Source organism: Halyomorpha halys, unplaced genomic scaffold (assembly GCF_000696795.3).
Source record: "Halyomorpha halys isolate HHAL.00 unplaced genomic scaffold, Hhal_1.1 Scaffold939.1, whole genome shotgun sequence".
In the NCBI taxonomy this organism is placed as follows: Eukaryota; Metazoa; Arthropoda; class Insecta; order Hemiptera; family Pentatomidae; genus Halyomorpha; species Halyomorpha halys.
The window spans coordinates 21,938-38,694 of record NW_027108038.1 but is presented as its reverse complement, the minus strand read 5'-3'; the positions used below and the strand labels follow the sequence as shown (position 1 = coordinate 38,694).

The window sequence follows — 16,757 nt, the reverse complement described above, 5'->3', positions numbered from 1 at the left end:
TATAAAATTTTAAGTGGCATTAACATACCATATTAACCTAAATAGAACCCACAAATAAGGTTAGACGGATTTTCTCCTAATGTATAAGATAATTTAGAAAGGTTTTTGTATACAGTTTTAAATAATTTTGTAATAAGAATCGAGTAAAATGAAGAATCAGACCAGGCAACAATACTTGTTTCAGAGAAAACCTCTCCCGTTTCTAAATTAATTGCCTTGAGATTAGAGAATGTAGCCAAGAGGTATCTCGAGAGAATTCTTGATCAAATTAGCATATCCTAAGTTCCTCTTCCAAGAAGAGGGGACTAAACTGTTTCAATTAAGACCACTCGTTGAAATTATTCATTTGCACGTGATCTTTATTAAAGGTATTCGTGTAATAATGAATACGGAACAAAATATTGGAACTTTTAGGTATATATTTTTTTCTATGTGACTAATTCATACACAAGACATAGATGAAACCGCTCTTAATAGAGCAAAGGAGGTTTAAGTTATTTAAAGCTTGATTTAATTAAAAGTATGCTTACACAAAATTGTCTCTATTACATAAATTTAGAGATAATTAAATTAAACGGATCAATTCCTTCAAGTAAATTATATATCACATTTTATACTTGCACAATCTTTTCCACCGTCAGTAAATTATGATATAATATTTTAAAAAATTTCTAATTATTTACAATCTAGTAACATATAGGAATCAGAAAAGACACAATTACAATAAATTACAAAACAAAACGAAAAAGAGAATATGATACTCAATCTAACTAACTTATTCAATATTGCATATTTAGCTTATAGACAAACTGACACTAAAATTCAACTTATAATAACTTAAAAGTAGATTTTTAAGAAAGTATTTAGTATTTTAAAGAAAAAAAAATTACTAAAGTCTACTTCGAAGTAAAAGAGTTTATATTTTACCGGTAGCCAGTGCAGTTTCAATATTTTACAAGCTAAACGAAGACAGCTGGGAATGAAATGCGTTTATGAGATCAGCCGATACGAGACCAGGCGTAGGAATGATGATCTTACTCCATGCGCATTAATTGGGAATCTCGTAGCGATCTTACAGGATTATTTTGGTCAGTCTGTCTAGGGGAAAGAAATATAGTTCCACGTGCGCCTGCTGACCTGAGCAGCCGTGACCTTGACCGACTGGTCACTGTCCTTGAACCCAAATGGACCATAAAAACCATGGTTTGCAGCAACCAACCTGCCTTTCATACCTTCCATGCCAATACCTTTACTAAGCTCTCAGTTTTTCCGTAAGTAATGTCTCCAATAGGACTACCTCAAGCGGATATATATATATCCACCACTTTACTTTAGGAAACATAACAGAGAAGAAGAATTATAACATGAAAAGTAGTCATTGGTAGATGTAGCTCGTGGATTTCGCTTCAAAAACTCGCATTTCCGGCAGGTAATGAAAAATGGAAATACTTAAACAATATTGTCTAAAAAAATGACTAAATTTTATAAAGATACAATGCCACTAGTTTAAAATTTGGATGGAAATAAAAATACCGTTTAACCATCACAAATACTGGGAGAAAAGATTATGTAGGTCTATTTCTGAATTAAATTATTCTTTAAAAAACAAAAAATGAATTTTAAAAAATCAGAAACTTAGCGTATACAATTACTTACTAATACCCATATGGACTTACCCCAGCCAAAGTTATTGACCGGCTAAAAAGACACAGATTCAAAAAATATCAACTTTCCAATCGCAATTTTTTAAAACTGTTAACGAATTCACCACTGGACGTTTCAAACGAGACCATTCACACCGACCTATGCATTCCGACTGTAACGGACTACATTCATATGGCAAACGGTTTCACAACACGCTAAATGGACATTTCAATAGATTTATACGATAGATGGCAACACATGATGTTGTCCCTGACGTAACTTGGCATAGGCTGAAGAGGAATTGGATGCGGAACCTAGTTTAATCAAATAATTTACTTAACATCAAGAGGATGGGCCACTAGGTGCTGTCTCCCTCATGCCATGCCTGAATAGTACAGCTCATTTGCTGATTGTAAACTAGAATTACTGGTGCTAATAAAACATTGTAAAGATAGAAAATAAATAATGCTGTAGGAGTAAAAAAAACGATTCAAAACATACCTAATATTGAACTGAAATTATACAACCAATTAACTAGCTATAAGCCAATTTATATTATCTTTTAGTGTGATTTTATTTCATATAAACTTTATTACTTGGTTGAATGATTTTTTTTTCTTTTCAATTACTGCACAAGTTTTGTAATAAAATTGAAATTATTGTTGAATGGACTATGGTCCGGGTGCGGTCAAAAAAACTCAAATAGTAATAATTATACTATTTTTATTGAGCCGACGTTTCGCCCCACGTTGCAGGGCTTCGTCAGGGCTAAAAAAGATACAAACACTTGACATAGTTACAAAAAAAAAAAAAAAAAAGGAAAAACATAAGTGGAAAATAACAGGGGTATACAATGAAAAGTAAAATATAATAACAAAAATTAAAAGTTGTAAACAGTAAATCAAAAGGGTAATAGTAACAGATAGATAAGAGATAAAATAAGAGAATTAAACTGAGAATTCCGTCAATCATAAAGTTGATAAAGACTGCATCTCCCTTATACATCGACACATTTTGAACATAATAAAACCCTCATAATACTTCTTTTCACTTTTTTCTGCATTTCAGAAGCCCACTTTCTTGTCATATATTTATTATTTATTCATATATTTATATATGATTTATCATAATCATATATATATCATTTAGTCATATATTTATAAATATTATTTATTCTTGTTTCTCTAAATTCTCATCTTTTATTTAATTATTTTTATATTTACTATCCATCCTGTTTCATTTATATTTATGTATCTTATCTTTTAATTTATATTCATGTGTTAACTTCTTAAGTACTATATTAATTACTTTATTATTAATTTTCTATTATAATTTACACTTCTCTGTATCCTGACTCATTTGGTATATTGTCTTTCTTAATCACTTACACATATTGTATCCCATTTATTTATTTTTTCCTTGTTTTTCTATCTATGAGTGTTTTTTTTTATTTATTTTTATTTTGTAAACATCTCTTCTCCCCCTCTATTATTATTTTCGTTATTGTGGTATGCTAACTGCCATCCCCACTCCTCCCAATATAAACGGCTCACTCTGTCTTTGACTCCCGTCAAAACAGGTAAGAATTCTGTCTCATCATTTGATTTTATCATTTTCTTTTTTATCTCTTCATTTGTACTATAATATGTCTTCAATTATTTTATCTCTTATCTATCTGTTACTATTACCCTTTTCATTTACTGTTTACAACCTTTAATTTTTCTTATGATATTTTACTTTTCATTGTATACCCCTGTTATTTTCCAATTATGTTTTTCCTTTTATTTTTTTATAACTCTGTCAAGTGTTTGTATTCTTTTTAGCCCCGACGAAGCCCTGCAACGTGGGGCAAAACGTTGGCTCAATAAAAATAGTATAATTATTTACTATTTGAGTTTTTTTGACCACACCCGGACCATATTCCATTCATCTAAACACACGGTCAATCAATAATCTTCCAGTATGAAATTATTGTTGTTGTTCACTTGATTTTATGTTCTTATGTAATTCAATGGTGGTGGAAAATTTAAAATTGAATCCGCGGACTATTAAAAAAAACAAAAAATGTTAGTGCCTAAAGTTGGGATCAAATAGTCTGATTCTATTGTACCACAGCAATCTACGGTCCAAAGTCGGTAATTAAACGATTAGTTTGACTCTTAGTTTTGAGAGTTAATAGGATTGTTCACCTATATAGTAGAAAGTATTTGTACTTTAATAAATGCACGCCAATCCATACCAACTTATGAGCATTTAAAAGATGAAGCTCAATTTTCAAGGAAGAGAAATCTTAAAAAAAGGCACTAATATGGAAATGTAAATGATGACATGAGAAATCCAAAGGTTTAACATCCTTCAGAATATATCTGACATAAAACTGAAGCCTTTAAAATAAATGTGGTATATCATAAGTAATAATATTTTAGTGATAAAATGCATAATTTATTTTACGTTATTGGTTTTAAAGTTAAAATCACATCTAACATCTACCTCAGATAACACATTGAATAATACAGCAATGGATTTTCTCAGTAGGAAAATATCAACATTCAGAAAATCTAATATACTGAGCTGGCTGGAAAATAAAGGACACAAGAGAAAACTAGACAAATGAAAGGGAGAGAGAAGAAAAGAAAGTGAGGGAGGGGATCTAAGAGCAAGTAATATGGTAGGGCTTAAGAAGAGCAAAACCATTTCTCTGGTTTTTCTTTGAGTTATGAAAGTCCAGAAAAAGTTTATTAAATTAATAATTAAATATCACATATTATTAATAACTTTATTATTATATCTAAGTACTCAATAATTATTTTTTCTATGAGATTGTATATCAATTGTACTTATAAAAAACAGACCTTAATATGATAAAAAATACGCTTTTTTAATGTTTTCGTGTCTCTTCCAAATGTTGGATTTGACATTTATATGGATGCACATTTTATTGAGGATATTTGGTGCCATTACTTCATTATCATATCACATATTATCCATTTTATATTTTATGTATCATTAAGTATATTCACAATAATGGATCGCCAATACAACCAAGCTGTACGAATTTTTATTGTTATACCTTTGGTACATTAACTATTAATCATATAATTTAATTAGAGTATTTAAAAGATTGATTTGATATTAAAAATTAAATATTTCTTTATAATACCAGTAATATCATATTTAATGATTTTTCATTTTACCACTAAGTACGATGGTGCGCATGGTGAACAAAAAAAATTTGTCATTTTATTCAGCAGGAATCGACTAATTGTTCAAAAATATTCAAATATGAACAATCAGCCGAGATCTGACAATTATAGTGAACGATTATAGATTCAATGTTACAATTGCACACAAACACTAGGTTTTCCGAGAGAGCGGAGTATGAAAAAAATTATATTTCACCCCAATTTTTGGATAGATAAATGAAAATTACATAGAGTTAACAGTAACAATTGATGCATCTGCCAACTATAGTTAGAAGAAATAAACAATGGCTGCTGTTTCAAAACATTAAAAAATTAATTGGTCATATGGAACTTCATATCTTTAAAACTACCCACAACTATAAAAACATTAGACATAATTTAAAGTAGAGTAAATGTGTTAAAAAAATATGAGCCTAGATTGAGCTGTAAACATATAATATTTCCAGAGATACAGTTTTTCAAAAAGCAACATTTCAAAACAAAATAACGAAAAATTTATTTTAGGAAAACTTTAAAATTTTAGGAAGACATATATAGGAATCATTGGACGTACCAATTTCTATTGGCTCAAAATAAAGATAGTTAAATGTTCTATGCACTAGTTTGTGACGTTTGTCTATGTAAAAGTATACTTTTTAATAATGTTTGCCAAAATAAATTTACAAAGTTTTGATTTATAGTTATTCGGGTACAATTTTTGATTTATGAAAAACTATATATGAGAATCATTGGACTCACAGTGCTGACATCTGTACATATCTATGACAGTTGTCTGTCAGCACTCAAACTAATTCTAGTAGAATAAACAGTAATGTAGTTTATCTTGACAAGAGTAGTAGTTTTAATGAAATTTTCTAAATTAAATTTACAAAATGTTGAGGATCAAGAGATGTTTGTAAATAATGTTTGGTTTAATATCTTAGGAACCATTTTAACCAACTATACTCACCTGCGGCCCGCCGGTTTTTCGTGGTTGGCAAACCAGGGCTCAAATAGTATTGGTAATTATAACAACGTGGTAATTATACTAATACTTAATTTTTTTTATAATAGAGACGATTATTAGTGATCTTATAGAAGTACTAAAATACATATTAATAATGTAAAAGTCAGTTTAATTGAACTAAGTTGAATCGACAAGACTAATAGTATTCGTTTGTACTTTATTATGAAACAGGGCCTTGGTGTAACTTTACTTCAAATAATTTTGAATTTCGCGCCCATTAGAAACACTTGTTAATACTATTAAGTATGGTAATTTCTCCGCTGGTAATTTCCTATAATATAAGGAAATTTATTATTTAATTCGCATAAGACGTCTGATTATATCAAGGCAACACGTCATTTTTAGGATTTTAGTAAATTAAGTTTTAGATTAGCGATGTGCTGAGGGTTTTTAGTTCCATATCGAGCGAGCGAGATCTATTTACTACTACTACCTATGTACAGAGATAGAATATTAGGTGGTAAATTCGAATATGTAAAATTTTATCCTAAGATAAATAAACTATAATATTTAAATTTATGCATTTTTTAATTATCTTGTTAATGGAACTGATCCAAACATTTTTCATTACAGTAATAAGTTCATTAATTTTGATTTTGTTAGTTTTTAACACCTATATAATTTAAATTAAAAAACTGCTTGTGACCATGGCCACTGTAACGTGATTGAAACGTCTGGAAATGACAAAAAAAAAAGTTAAAATATATGTGTCTGTTCACAGTTGTTTAATTAAATTTTTAACAATCGCGAAAACCTAAGAAATTATTACCTATTATTTTTTTATTCGGCCTGCGACAACATGACTAGCACGTGGTTGTGGCCCCTATGAAGAAAAGGTTAAGTACCACTGATTTAGACGTACATATGTCTGTCACTGGCGCTGGGTAGGTGGCTGCAAAACTAATTAATTACGCCAATGCCTTTATAAAAAAATAATTTAAAATTGGCCAGAGAATATTATTATGCTCATATACAACCGTAGTGGAATGGATGAAATTAAATTAATTAAAGGACTGTCTCCTCCAGTGTATCGTTTTTTCAATGGCACAACCCTTCCAACAGCTGTCATTTTCAGTGTTCCATCCTCGGATCATGAAAAGATTTCGGTATTAAATTAAATTAAAATAAAAAAAATGAACGACAAACAAACACGGATGAGCAAACTTTAATTCGTTTTATAATAAGTTACTGCGAGTTAGCTGAACCTGATAGTATACAAACAACAGTTGAAACAATTAAAAAGTACTTTGTTTTTCTTACTGCCTAGTCCATCTAATTGGTAAAACTCACACAATAAAGTTTTTTAATAAAATGATATTTAGTTAATTTAATTCAGAAAATCTTATCTAAATTTTCAAAAACACTTCTGGCTTACTACTAGCTTAAGTTTACATTGATAAGAATAAATGTTTTGAAGATGATAATATGAACTAATGGTTTAATATTCATTATTCAACCGATAACATATACTATTCGAATTTTCTATTTAATGTTCCCTAACTGTTAATAGAGTGTACAGTGCGCTCTCTAATGTAACAACCTGTATCTCAATATGATAGTCAACCTTATCTAGTTATTAATAACTATATGTCAACATTATATAGCTACTAATAAACAAGTTTATAGTATTAATTATATCTATATAATGTTGGCCGATTCCATTCCTATCCATTTTATGCTTGACCACATTTATATGTTTGGTAATTTTTTATTTTTTTATTTTTCGGCAAGCTGTACAGACCTTGTAGATCTTAGGCCGCCCTAACTAGCCTTCTCCACGCTTGTCATGGGCTGCTTCAAGTTTGTTGCATACAACTGTTTCCCATCTCAGTTGATTCTGTCCATCCACCTGAATTTTGGCCTTTCACATGGTCTATTTCGAACTATACTGACATACATTGGTGTGTAGAGGAATCCTGATAGAATGTTTCAAGCCACATGCCCCGTACATTTTAACCTCCTCATATCATGTGATATTGACTGAACAGTCTCTGCAAGCATATTACTGTTAGATCTTCTCCTCCACGTGTTTAGGCTCTTATCACAGGACTTTCCGTACAAATCTTTCGGTTCTGCTTTATAGGGTAAGAACTCAAGTCTTCCAGACTTATAACGGATAATGGCTTTATCATGTCATTGTACACGCTTAGCTTTAGATTTTTGGAGATCTTTGGGAATTTTAGTATTCTTGAAATTGAGAAGTAGGCTCTGTTCATATATGTCAATATGAATTGATTAATATTATTATTAATAATAATTTCTAATTATTGAATCTTCAGCCTAATTTAAAAGTTTCTGATCATAATATAAAATCAAAATTATGAGTATTGCCCATGTTATATTTAGTTTTATTTATTATAATTTTTTTTTTTTACATAGTTATCAAAGGTTTCGAAACATTTTATTTCCAAAATATTAATAATGCAGTACAAACAGTCAAGACATGTAAGTGCTCCTATCCAAAACAATTCGACAAAACTTAAAACTTAAGAATATATTTTAAAAAAAGGAAAAAAAACCCAGAATATACTCACTTTTTTAATTTCTTGTCCCTCATCTTATGTTCAAAAAATTATATAGACAATTTTTTGACACAAATGAGTCTCTTGGGTAAAGGCAAAAAAACAGTAATTAGGTTTCAAAAAAATAGACTTATTGAAATTAATAAGACTACGTTTCTTATTAATTACTTGATGCCTATAAAATCCTATTGATTTGGGAAATAAGGTAGAAAAAAATAAAAACCTTTTTCTTATTATTGTGACCTCAGTACTACATCATAGTGCTGAAGTCAGTGAAGATATCATAAATATAACAACATATCATTCATTGAAAACAACAAAAAAATATTTCTTCTCTTGCTTCACATTTAAACGACAAATGATTAATTTTAAAGATAGAATTATAGAAAGATAGATTATAGAAAGAAAAAAAGAAAATAAACCTGTTAAATTTAATGATGACACTAAAACTAACAAGCGTACGAGCTCCAGGTCCAAAAGCGTTCCATTGAATTAGTAGGAGAGTTATTCAGTACGTTCCGCCTGGGTTTGGAAAAACTCTCCAGGTAACTCAGATACACTTTCCAAACAAGACCAATTCCTCTTCGTATCTGAAAGCCTTTCGAGGAAGCGGGACAATTGGGCCGCCTCGGTTCGCTACTACCAAAGGGCCCATTTATTATTCAACGCCAATCCCTCTAAGATGGAGAAGTTTTATATCGTTCCTACTGGGCGAAGGAATTGTCAATTTTTTTTTAAGCTGGGAAGATTATGTGGTCTCAATAACACTTTTTGAGTTGCATTTAAGCAATAAAGTAAAATAGAATTTAAATAATACTTTTTTGGAGTTCTATCAATGGGTAGATTCTCCACATGTTTTTATCGTGTCATAATATCACTTACAGCAAATTTACTTGATGTGTATATATGTATACAGTTGTAAATAAATAAATTATTAAATAAAAAAATAATACTTATATCTAAACTTAGTTTGTAACACCTTTCTGTTTTCCAAAGATATTCCCATTATAAACTCAGATTAAAAAATGTACTCAATATAAAATTACTGTGTTTATCTATCATAATTCGAAATGATTGAAAATAATTAAATACTTGCGGGTACTGTCAAGACTGTAACATACAATGAGTACAATCTTGTAATACTTGGCCGCGTTGAATGTCAAGTCTGTGGACTTGATCTCGGACAACGTCAGCACACATTAAAGTAGTTACACGATATTGTGTGCCACTTTGCTGACTACATTCTCAACTGTCTTCCCAATTATATCTACGGTACACAATGTCTCCATAATTATTCTAATTTTTTTTAGAACGAAATAAAAAGATTTTTTTTATAATAAAGTATTGTAAAACATTATAAATAAATAAATCTTTTAAGATGACTTATCTTGATCCTCAAGGGCACTGAGGATTTTCATTAAACTTCATAGCATTACTAGTTCATTTTTGAGGCATTGGTTAATTATTCTTGGATGCTTAACTGTTAATATTAAGACCTGATGTTTAGTGAAAAGGCCTTTAAAATATTTAAAGATGTGAAAAAAATCCTCATAAGCGATAAAAAAGTTCAAGTCAAGGTTCAGTCCGTAGTTCGATTCTCTAAAAAAAGACAAAAATTGATATTTTGTGTATTAAAACCAAATCACGGTTTTTATTGAATAGGGAGCGATCACTCGAAATAGAGGTAATTAAGTTCCAATCGCGTCAAAGATAAAATTCCCTTTGAGAAATATGGAAGTTGAATGAATGAATGAATGAACGAAATATGTTTACTTATAAAAAAAAACAAGAGATGGATCTGATTAAATAATTGAGAACACATAGACAATAAAAAAATATCCGCTTGTTGAAGGCTGTGGGAAATTTTAACTATAACACATAAATAAAAAAACTTAAAAAAAAAATACGTTGTATCCTTTAAAAAAATCAACAAGTCAATTGTTGAAAATAATATGGGATTTTTGTACAAAGAAACAAAACAATAATACCAAACATTTAACTAACTGTGAAGATAACTTACTGAGATCTTTCCAGTGTATCCCGTCGTATTAAGTTTGCTAAATCTTTTCATTAACGGAGCATTGTTCTGGAGAGCAGGTCCGCTTCACAAAATATTGTATAATAATTTCACAATACTTGTGACAAGTTGTCAAGAAGTGACTGGCACCATTTTTCTTCGAAATTACGTATCGGGCAATTATTGATGCTGCGATGCATCCATGGTTTAACATTGAATTGAATAATTACTTAAATTGACTAATTCCGTTCTACCTTCAAATTGCTAGGTGAAGTTCAAACGAAATTTTGCTTAACTGATCCTTTCAGAAATATGTCGTCCAGAGATTAACTTTGTAGTAATTTTTATATACAGATATTTAATATAGTAGATGTATATATTTTTTCCTGGTGATCGCTGATATTTGAGGGACTTTTTTTACTCCCTTCCTAGACATTTCTGACATATGGGAAGATATCTACAGTGTACCGATCAATTCTAGCCATGATGAGGGATCAAGTTGTCATTTCGTAGGACGGCCACAGAAATAAAAGTCGACCCATTTCCTTCAGACCGGCATCCGCCTCAACTCCCATGACTAAGAACGGCTCTAATTTGGGAGCGTTACCGTTGGTTAACAACCTATTCCTACCATTTTGGGGGTCAAATTTTTCATTTCGTAGGACTGCCACAAAATAAAAGTCAACCCCCTAGACCGGATTCGAACGGTACCGCTCCAGTCATAAGGCAAAGTTTAAGCTCTGACTCCCTCACCGACAAACTCCCCGTAGTTAGTAGATCTGTTAAAAGTAGAGCTATGGGCAGAGCAATAGGGAATTTATTTTGGAAAATAACATTTCACTTACGTATAAGTGTTTTGTCTCCCAATCTCAAAACTTCTACATCTTGTATTAATGATTTATTTTGAGCAAGATATAGGTTTTATTTCTGATTTTCTAAAAGTTGTAATTGAATTAGGTTTTTTACCAAATTTATTTTAATTTTCTTAAAAAAAGTGGTCGTAAATCTCAAAGCTTATGTACATAATGGCACCACTGACACAAAAGAATGGTTAAGAGTAAGTTTTCCATCTAGTGAACCGGTACATGTATGATGTGATACATGCTTATGATAGTGCTGATGAATTTACTGATAACCTGCGTTGGTGCAAAAAAACAGACTATTCTAAAATTTCATTTAGAAATGCCAGTAATTTTAGTTTGTTGTTTTTTTATGTCTCGATTTTTGTTGAATATAAAGCGATCACTCAAAACCAATTAAGCTGGATAAATAAGATTTGCAGTAAAGTAAACACCATAAAACTTTCTTATGCAATTAAAAGAATTTACCGTCGTTGAAACCATCCACCTTCTTGCTGGACTTAAGATTACCCACTTTAGGAAAACCTCCTTGTTTAAGGACGTGACTGCCGTGAGGGTTGGAGTGGAGGTTCCAGTGCGCTCGGTTCGGAACGTTGTGGGTTCGATTCCCATCTGAGGCAGTTAACATTCATTTTTCGGCGGTCCCAAGGTAGTACCCACCTTGGTTAGTACGCGTCGGCAACTCAGGTACCGCCAGGGGTTGGGTAAAAGGACCACTAGGCCCACTTGCCGGACTTGTCTCCCCACCAAATACCAGTACCAGTATATCCTTGTTTATTAATAAGTATGGTGCTGAAATTACATTTCGAAATTTGTCTCTAATTAAAAAAAGATCAAGTTTTATTTTATTTATATATTTAATACCAGATCTGCCTGCCATTTTAGTGGTTAAAGGAATAGGCACTTTTTTTTTTAACAATTGATTATTGGGGGGAAGTATGGTCTCATGCAAAAGACACTCCTAACTATACACAATGTTATAAATAAAACAAAAAATTAAGATAAAATAAATAGATTAAAATAATAATTCTTAATAAAAGATAAAAGTAAAGTTAATAACAAAATGATTGATATTTAGGGATTTAACAAAATAAATAATTGACTTCTAATGGAAAAAAAAGTAAATTAAAGAAAAAGATGAAGAGAAAAAAAAAAGAAATTAAGATAAAATAAAATTTTAGAGTGCCAATAAAAGAACAGATAAATATAGAATTTATAACAGGATGTCCTGCAGCAGCCTGGGCTTCAATCTTCGGGTTGTGGTTGGATTTCCCAAGTTGTAGGTCAATGCTCCTTTAACTGTAGGTAATTGGGAGAGGAACTTCATAAACCTTTTTTTGGGGAGGGGGGGTTTATAAGTTGTATTAAATTATATTTAAGTAATTATTATATAAGGGTAGAAAGAGGCATGGCTCATATAAACACTATCAAAAATAGTTTTAACTAACTACAATTGCAGAAGTTAAATTGTTATCACCAGCAGCAGCAAATCTAGTTTCTAGATTAATTCTTTTTGTTTGTCAACTGCAGCAGTTCTAATGGATATTCAGTACTAGAAATAGTGATTTAAAAAAGTAATTAATAAAGAAACTTCCAAGCTGTGGCGTATGTAGTTACTATAGAACGAGAAATTAGGAAATCGATCAATGTTTATTTTATTTCAGGCCATTTGTCAAGGTGAACAAAAAAGAAATTTTCAACTAATAAAGTAAGAGTACAAAAGAAACATGTAAATAACATAGATATAAAGATGGAGGTATATAAAGCATCCATATATCTACTTTATCAAATAGATCTATTTATCATTTAATTTTATTACTACGTTACTTAATTTATATTTCCTTACAATTTTTACTTTATGTTGATTTTTTTATATGGATGGCTTTTTATAACTCCACCTCTAATTCTGTTTTATTTACATGTAATTTTTATACTCTTACATTAGCCTTTACCTTAATATGCATAATTTAAATTTAGAACTGGTTAAGACCTGCAGTGGCAGTTATGACATTAGCAATTAAAAATATATAAGATTTTTTTACAGTCGAAATATAAACATTTTTAAGTTAAATATAGTGAAAGTAACAGTAGAAATACAAAAAATTTCATTAATCAGATTTCTCAGAGAATAATAATGAACGAAACTGTTGTTTACTCAGCTTTGTTTATCGATCCACGAGATTCAAGGAGATAACTCTAATTAACGCGAGGAGTTCGTTAGAGGAAGTAGATAAAGTAACTTGTGCCTGAGCTGGAAGGCAGGAGATAGCAACTTACAACCTTAACAATATCGTACGCTTGTTGTCAGTATTAATTATACTTAAACTTAATACAATATTTAGGTTAAAAAATTAATCAACCCTTAAATCAAAACTGATAATAGTAAGTTGATAAAAAAAAAAAAAAAAAAAAAAAAAAAAAAAAAAAAGAGGAATAGATTTTTTGCGATATTTATTTGAAAAGATAGTGAATTGAGCTTATGAATCCCAAAACATAATTCAAATATAGCCTGGCAAGTTGAAAAAGACCCCACTTATTCCTGTTGAGCAGATCCGTTACTTAGGACTAAATCTGGACAAACGACTGACATGGAATCCTCATACAAGACTGAAAAGACAGGAAACTGCTCGTCAATTCCGACTATTACAACATTTACTAGACAAACGGTCCTAACTTTCATTACAAAAGACTGATCTACATGACTATTATAAGGCCCATCTGCACATACGGAATTGAGCTATGGGGCTCCACTAAGCCATCTAATTCCTCTCGAACCCAATCCTTACAGTCCAAAATCCTTCGAAAAATCCTTAATGCTCCTTACTTTGTCACAAATCCATCAGGACCTCAATGTCCCCTATGTTGCCGATTTTGCCAGAACCAGATACCAATCCTTCCATGATAAACTATAGTCTAATAATAAATTAGCGTTTAGGTACCAATGTGCCCAGTTCGGAACGTTGTGGGTTCGATTCCCAATAGAATTTTATTATTAAATTTATTTTATATTTTTCTATGCCGTCTATCGACTTTGGGGTTGTTATAATTTCATGGTATTCGCTCAACGTATGCAAATTATCCATACCGAAATAAAAGGGTCAACATTTTCAGCTTTTTTTTATGCCAATTTTTTTTTGGCATATACTTGTTAAGGAACGTCCTGACGGAATACATTTTTTAGTCATCTCTTATGGGGCACCTCTGTGACCCAGGTCTCAGGGATTTTACTCATCTTCCAGCATTCCTTACTGACGACAAGGATGCCCATTAGTTTGACTGTAAAAATCTGGTGGTTGAAGGTAGTATGCTAACTACATCGCCATCTTAAATTCCTGTTGATCGAGAAATATTGTGCCTTTTCCAGACACTGAATCCACGATACTTTATAATGCAGAAATATTTTAATGTTATTACAAACTTGTTCTAGTTGCATTTATATATATAAAAAGATTGCAAGCTTCGAGACCAAATATCTTCTTATTTGTTTTATTTTTTGGGCATAGATCATTAAGAAAATTCATAAGTGACTGGGAGCGAAGACAGCCGAGCAAGTAGTCAGAGATATGAAAATCGCTTCAATAGTTAGTAAATGGCTATTTCAAAACTACAATTAGGTTTTACATTTGAGGGGTTCATAAAGGAATTATCGGCTCTGAAGTTGGTTCAGGTGGATGGACTATTGACTTTAATCTCAAAACACATTAGCTATATGGAATATACCAAGTCAAAACGAATCCTCTATTGTTCTGACCAGCATTATATGATTTTTTATTTTTTATTTTTAACTTGGGGCCGCCAAAAAATTTTGGTTATTAAAATTTATTAATTATCTTATCAACCCTCTCTATTAAAAAAAAAGTATGGTTCCAAATTTTCTAGTTTCAGTCATGAGTAACGCCGGAACATCACATTAAATTTATGTATGTTTTTTTTTTAATGGAATTATAAGGAATTAAGCCAGATTTAATGATAAACGAGCTTGTTAATGCAAATAAAAATCCATATTTTAAAGTTTTAAATATTTTTGTAATATTTATATTCCTCTAGATTTGTTTATTCCAAAGGATATGCGATATTTTTAACTGAGACAGAAAAAGAGGCACGATAATTCGTTGAGGAATATGTTACTTTCGTTACCATCAAATCATAATTTAAAGGCATCGCTTAATTTTTGGAGACAGTTTGTATGTGTATAGACCCAGTAGACGTAAATATGAACAAATTTAATTTTACTTGAAAAGAACATAATTTTTCGATTTTAATTGATCTAATTAAATTCATCTTAATTCCAAACGAAAGTCGTACACAATCGCCAATTTTATAAGTAAATACCACTGGTATTAATAGACAGCCCAGATAGATCAGAAGAACTTCAAATTATAGTGTACCGCTCAGAATTAGCACTAACCTAGGTACACTCTTAGGAAATTATTACGGGCAACATTTTTTGTATGCGTGACACTTAAAATTATGAGGATTTAAAATTGGAATGAAAATAGAATTATAACTTCTCGATATCATTTAAATTTTTGTGATAAATTCTATAGTCTTTGTTTTATTTTCAAAAGCTTAAAGAAATTAATTGGAAAATAATTTAAAGATTTTGTGAGTGATAAATATATATAGGCATCATGAGTTTCGGAACAGATCTAAGTTGGATCAAATACTATAGTATAATCAGAACGCTAGTTCATAGAAGCTTTGCAAAAAAATAGAATATACTTAAAGAAGTCTTATAATAATCATATACTAAAATAATTTAAATATAAAATGTACAAAAAAAATTGTAATTTTAATATATTCAACTATTGTTTCAGATAACCGATTTGGTTGTTCGACCTACTGGAGAAACTGTTTTGGCTTAAAATGGTACAGAATGAACGTATAATATATTTCTCATTTAAGATGGTATACTGAAGATGGAACTCGTAAATTTTCAAATTTAATGGTGATGTATACAAAATACTTAAAATGTAATCGTACTAAAATGTATCATCATATTTATTTTTAATAGTAGGAATAATTAAAATTGTTATATAAAGATCATCGTTAAAACGATGTCTTTTTTATTATTATTATTAAAATATTAAATAATGTTCAGTAAATTGAAGTAAAAGCAGAAAGTATAAGAGAATATATATATTATATATTATATGCATCAATTATAATGTATTTTCTGCTATAAATAATTTAAAAAAATTATATATCTCAAAAACTGATGCATTACACATTATAACTTTAATCATAAAGAATAAATATTGCATATTATTTTTGTTTGTACTTAATTAATTTCCTAACTGTGAAAAATGTTTTACAATCAGCGAGTGCTACTTAATATAAAAATTATTGTCATTCATAACCATTGAATTCGAAAATAAACAAAGGAGATTCAAATTCAACTTTAAGCTCCTTCTTAAACATCGCCTAGTGTCAAGTATGTCACTTCTTTATAGTACTTGAATCACAGGGTTTGAGTATAGTTCGTCGTGTTTTTTTTTTTTTTTT

General features: G+C 30.2%; 1 protein-coding gene across 1 annotated transcript in view; it reads left to right on the top strand.

Moving 5' to 3' along the window:
* LOC106687260 (dehydrogenase/reductase SDR family member 11) overlaps nt 1-16,520 on the top strand; it is a gene marked incomplete in the record, with an annotated part of 55,355 nt that extends 38,835 nt beyond the window's left edge. The window contains 1 exon segment of the mRNA XM_067046417.1: nt 16,070-16,520. Coding sequence (XP_066902518.1) covers nt 16,070-16,117 — 48 coding nt within the window.
* Nucleotides 16,521-16,757: the final 237 nt, after the last annotated feature.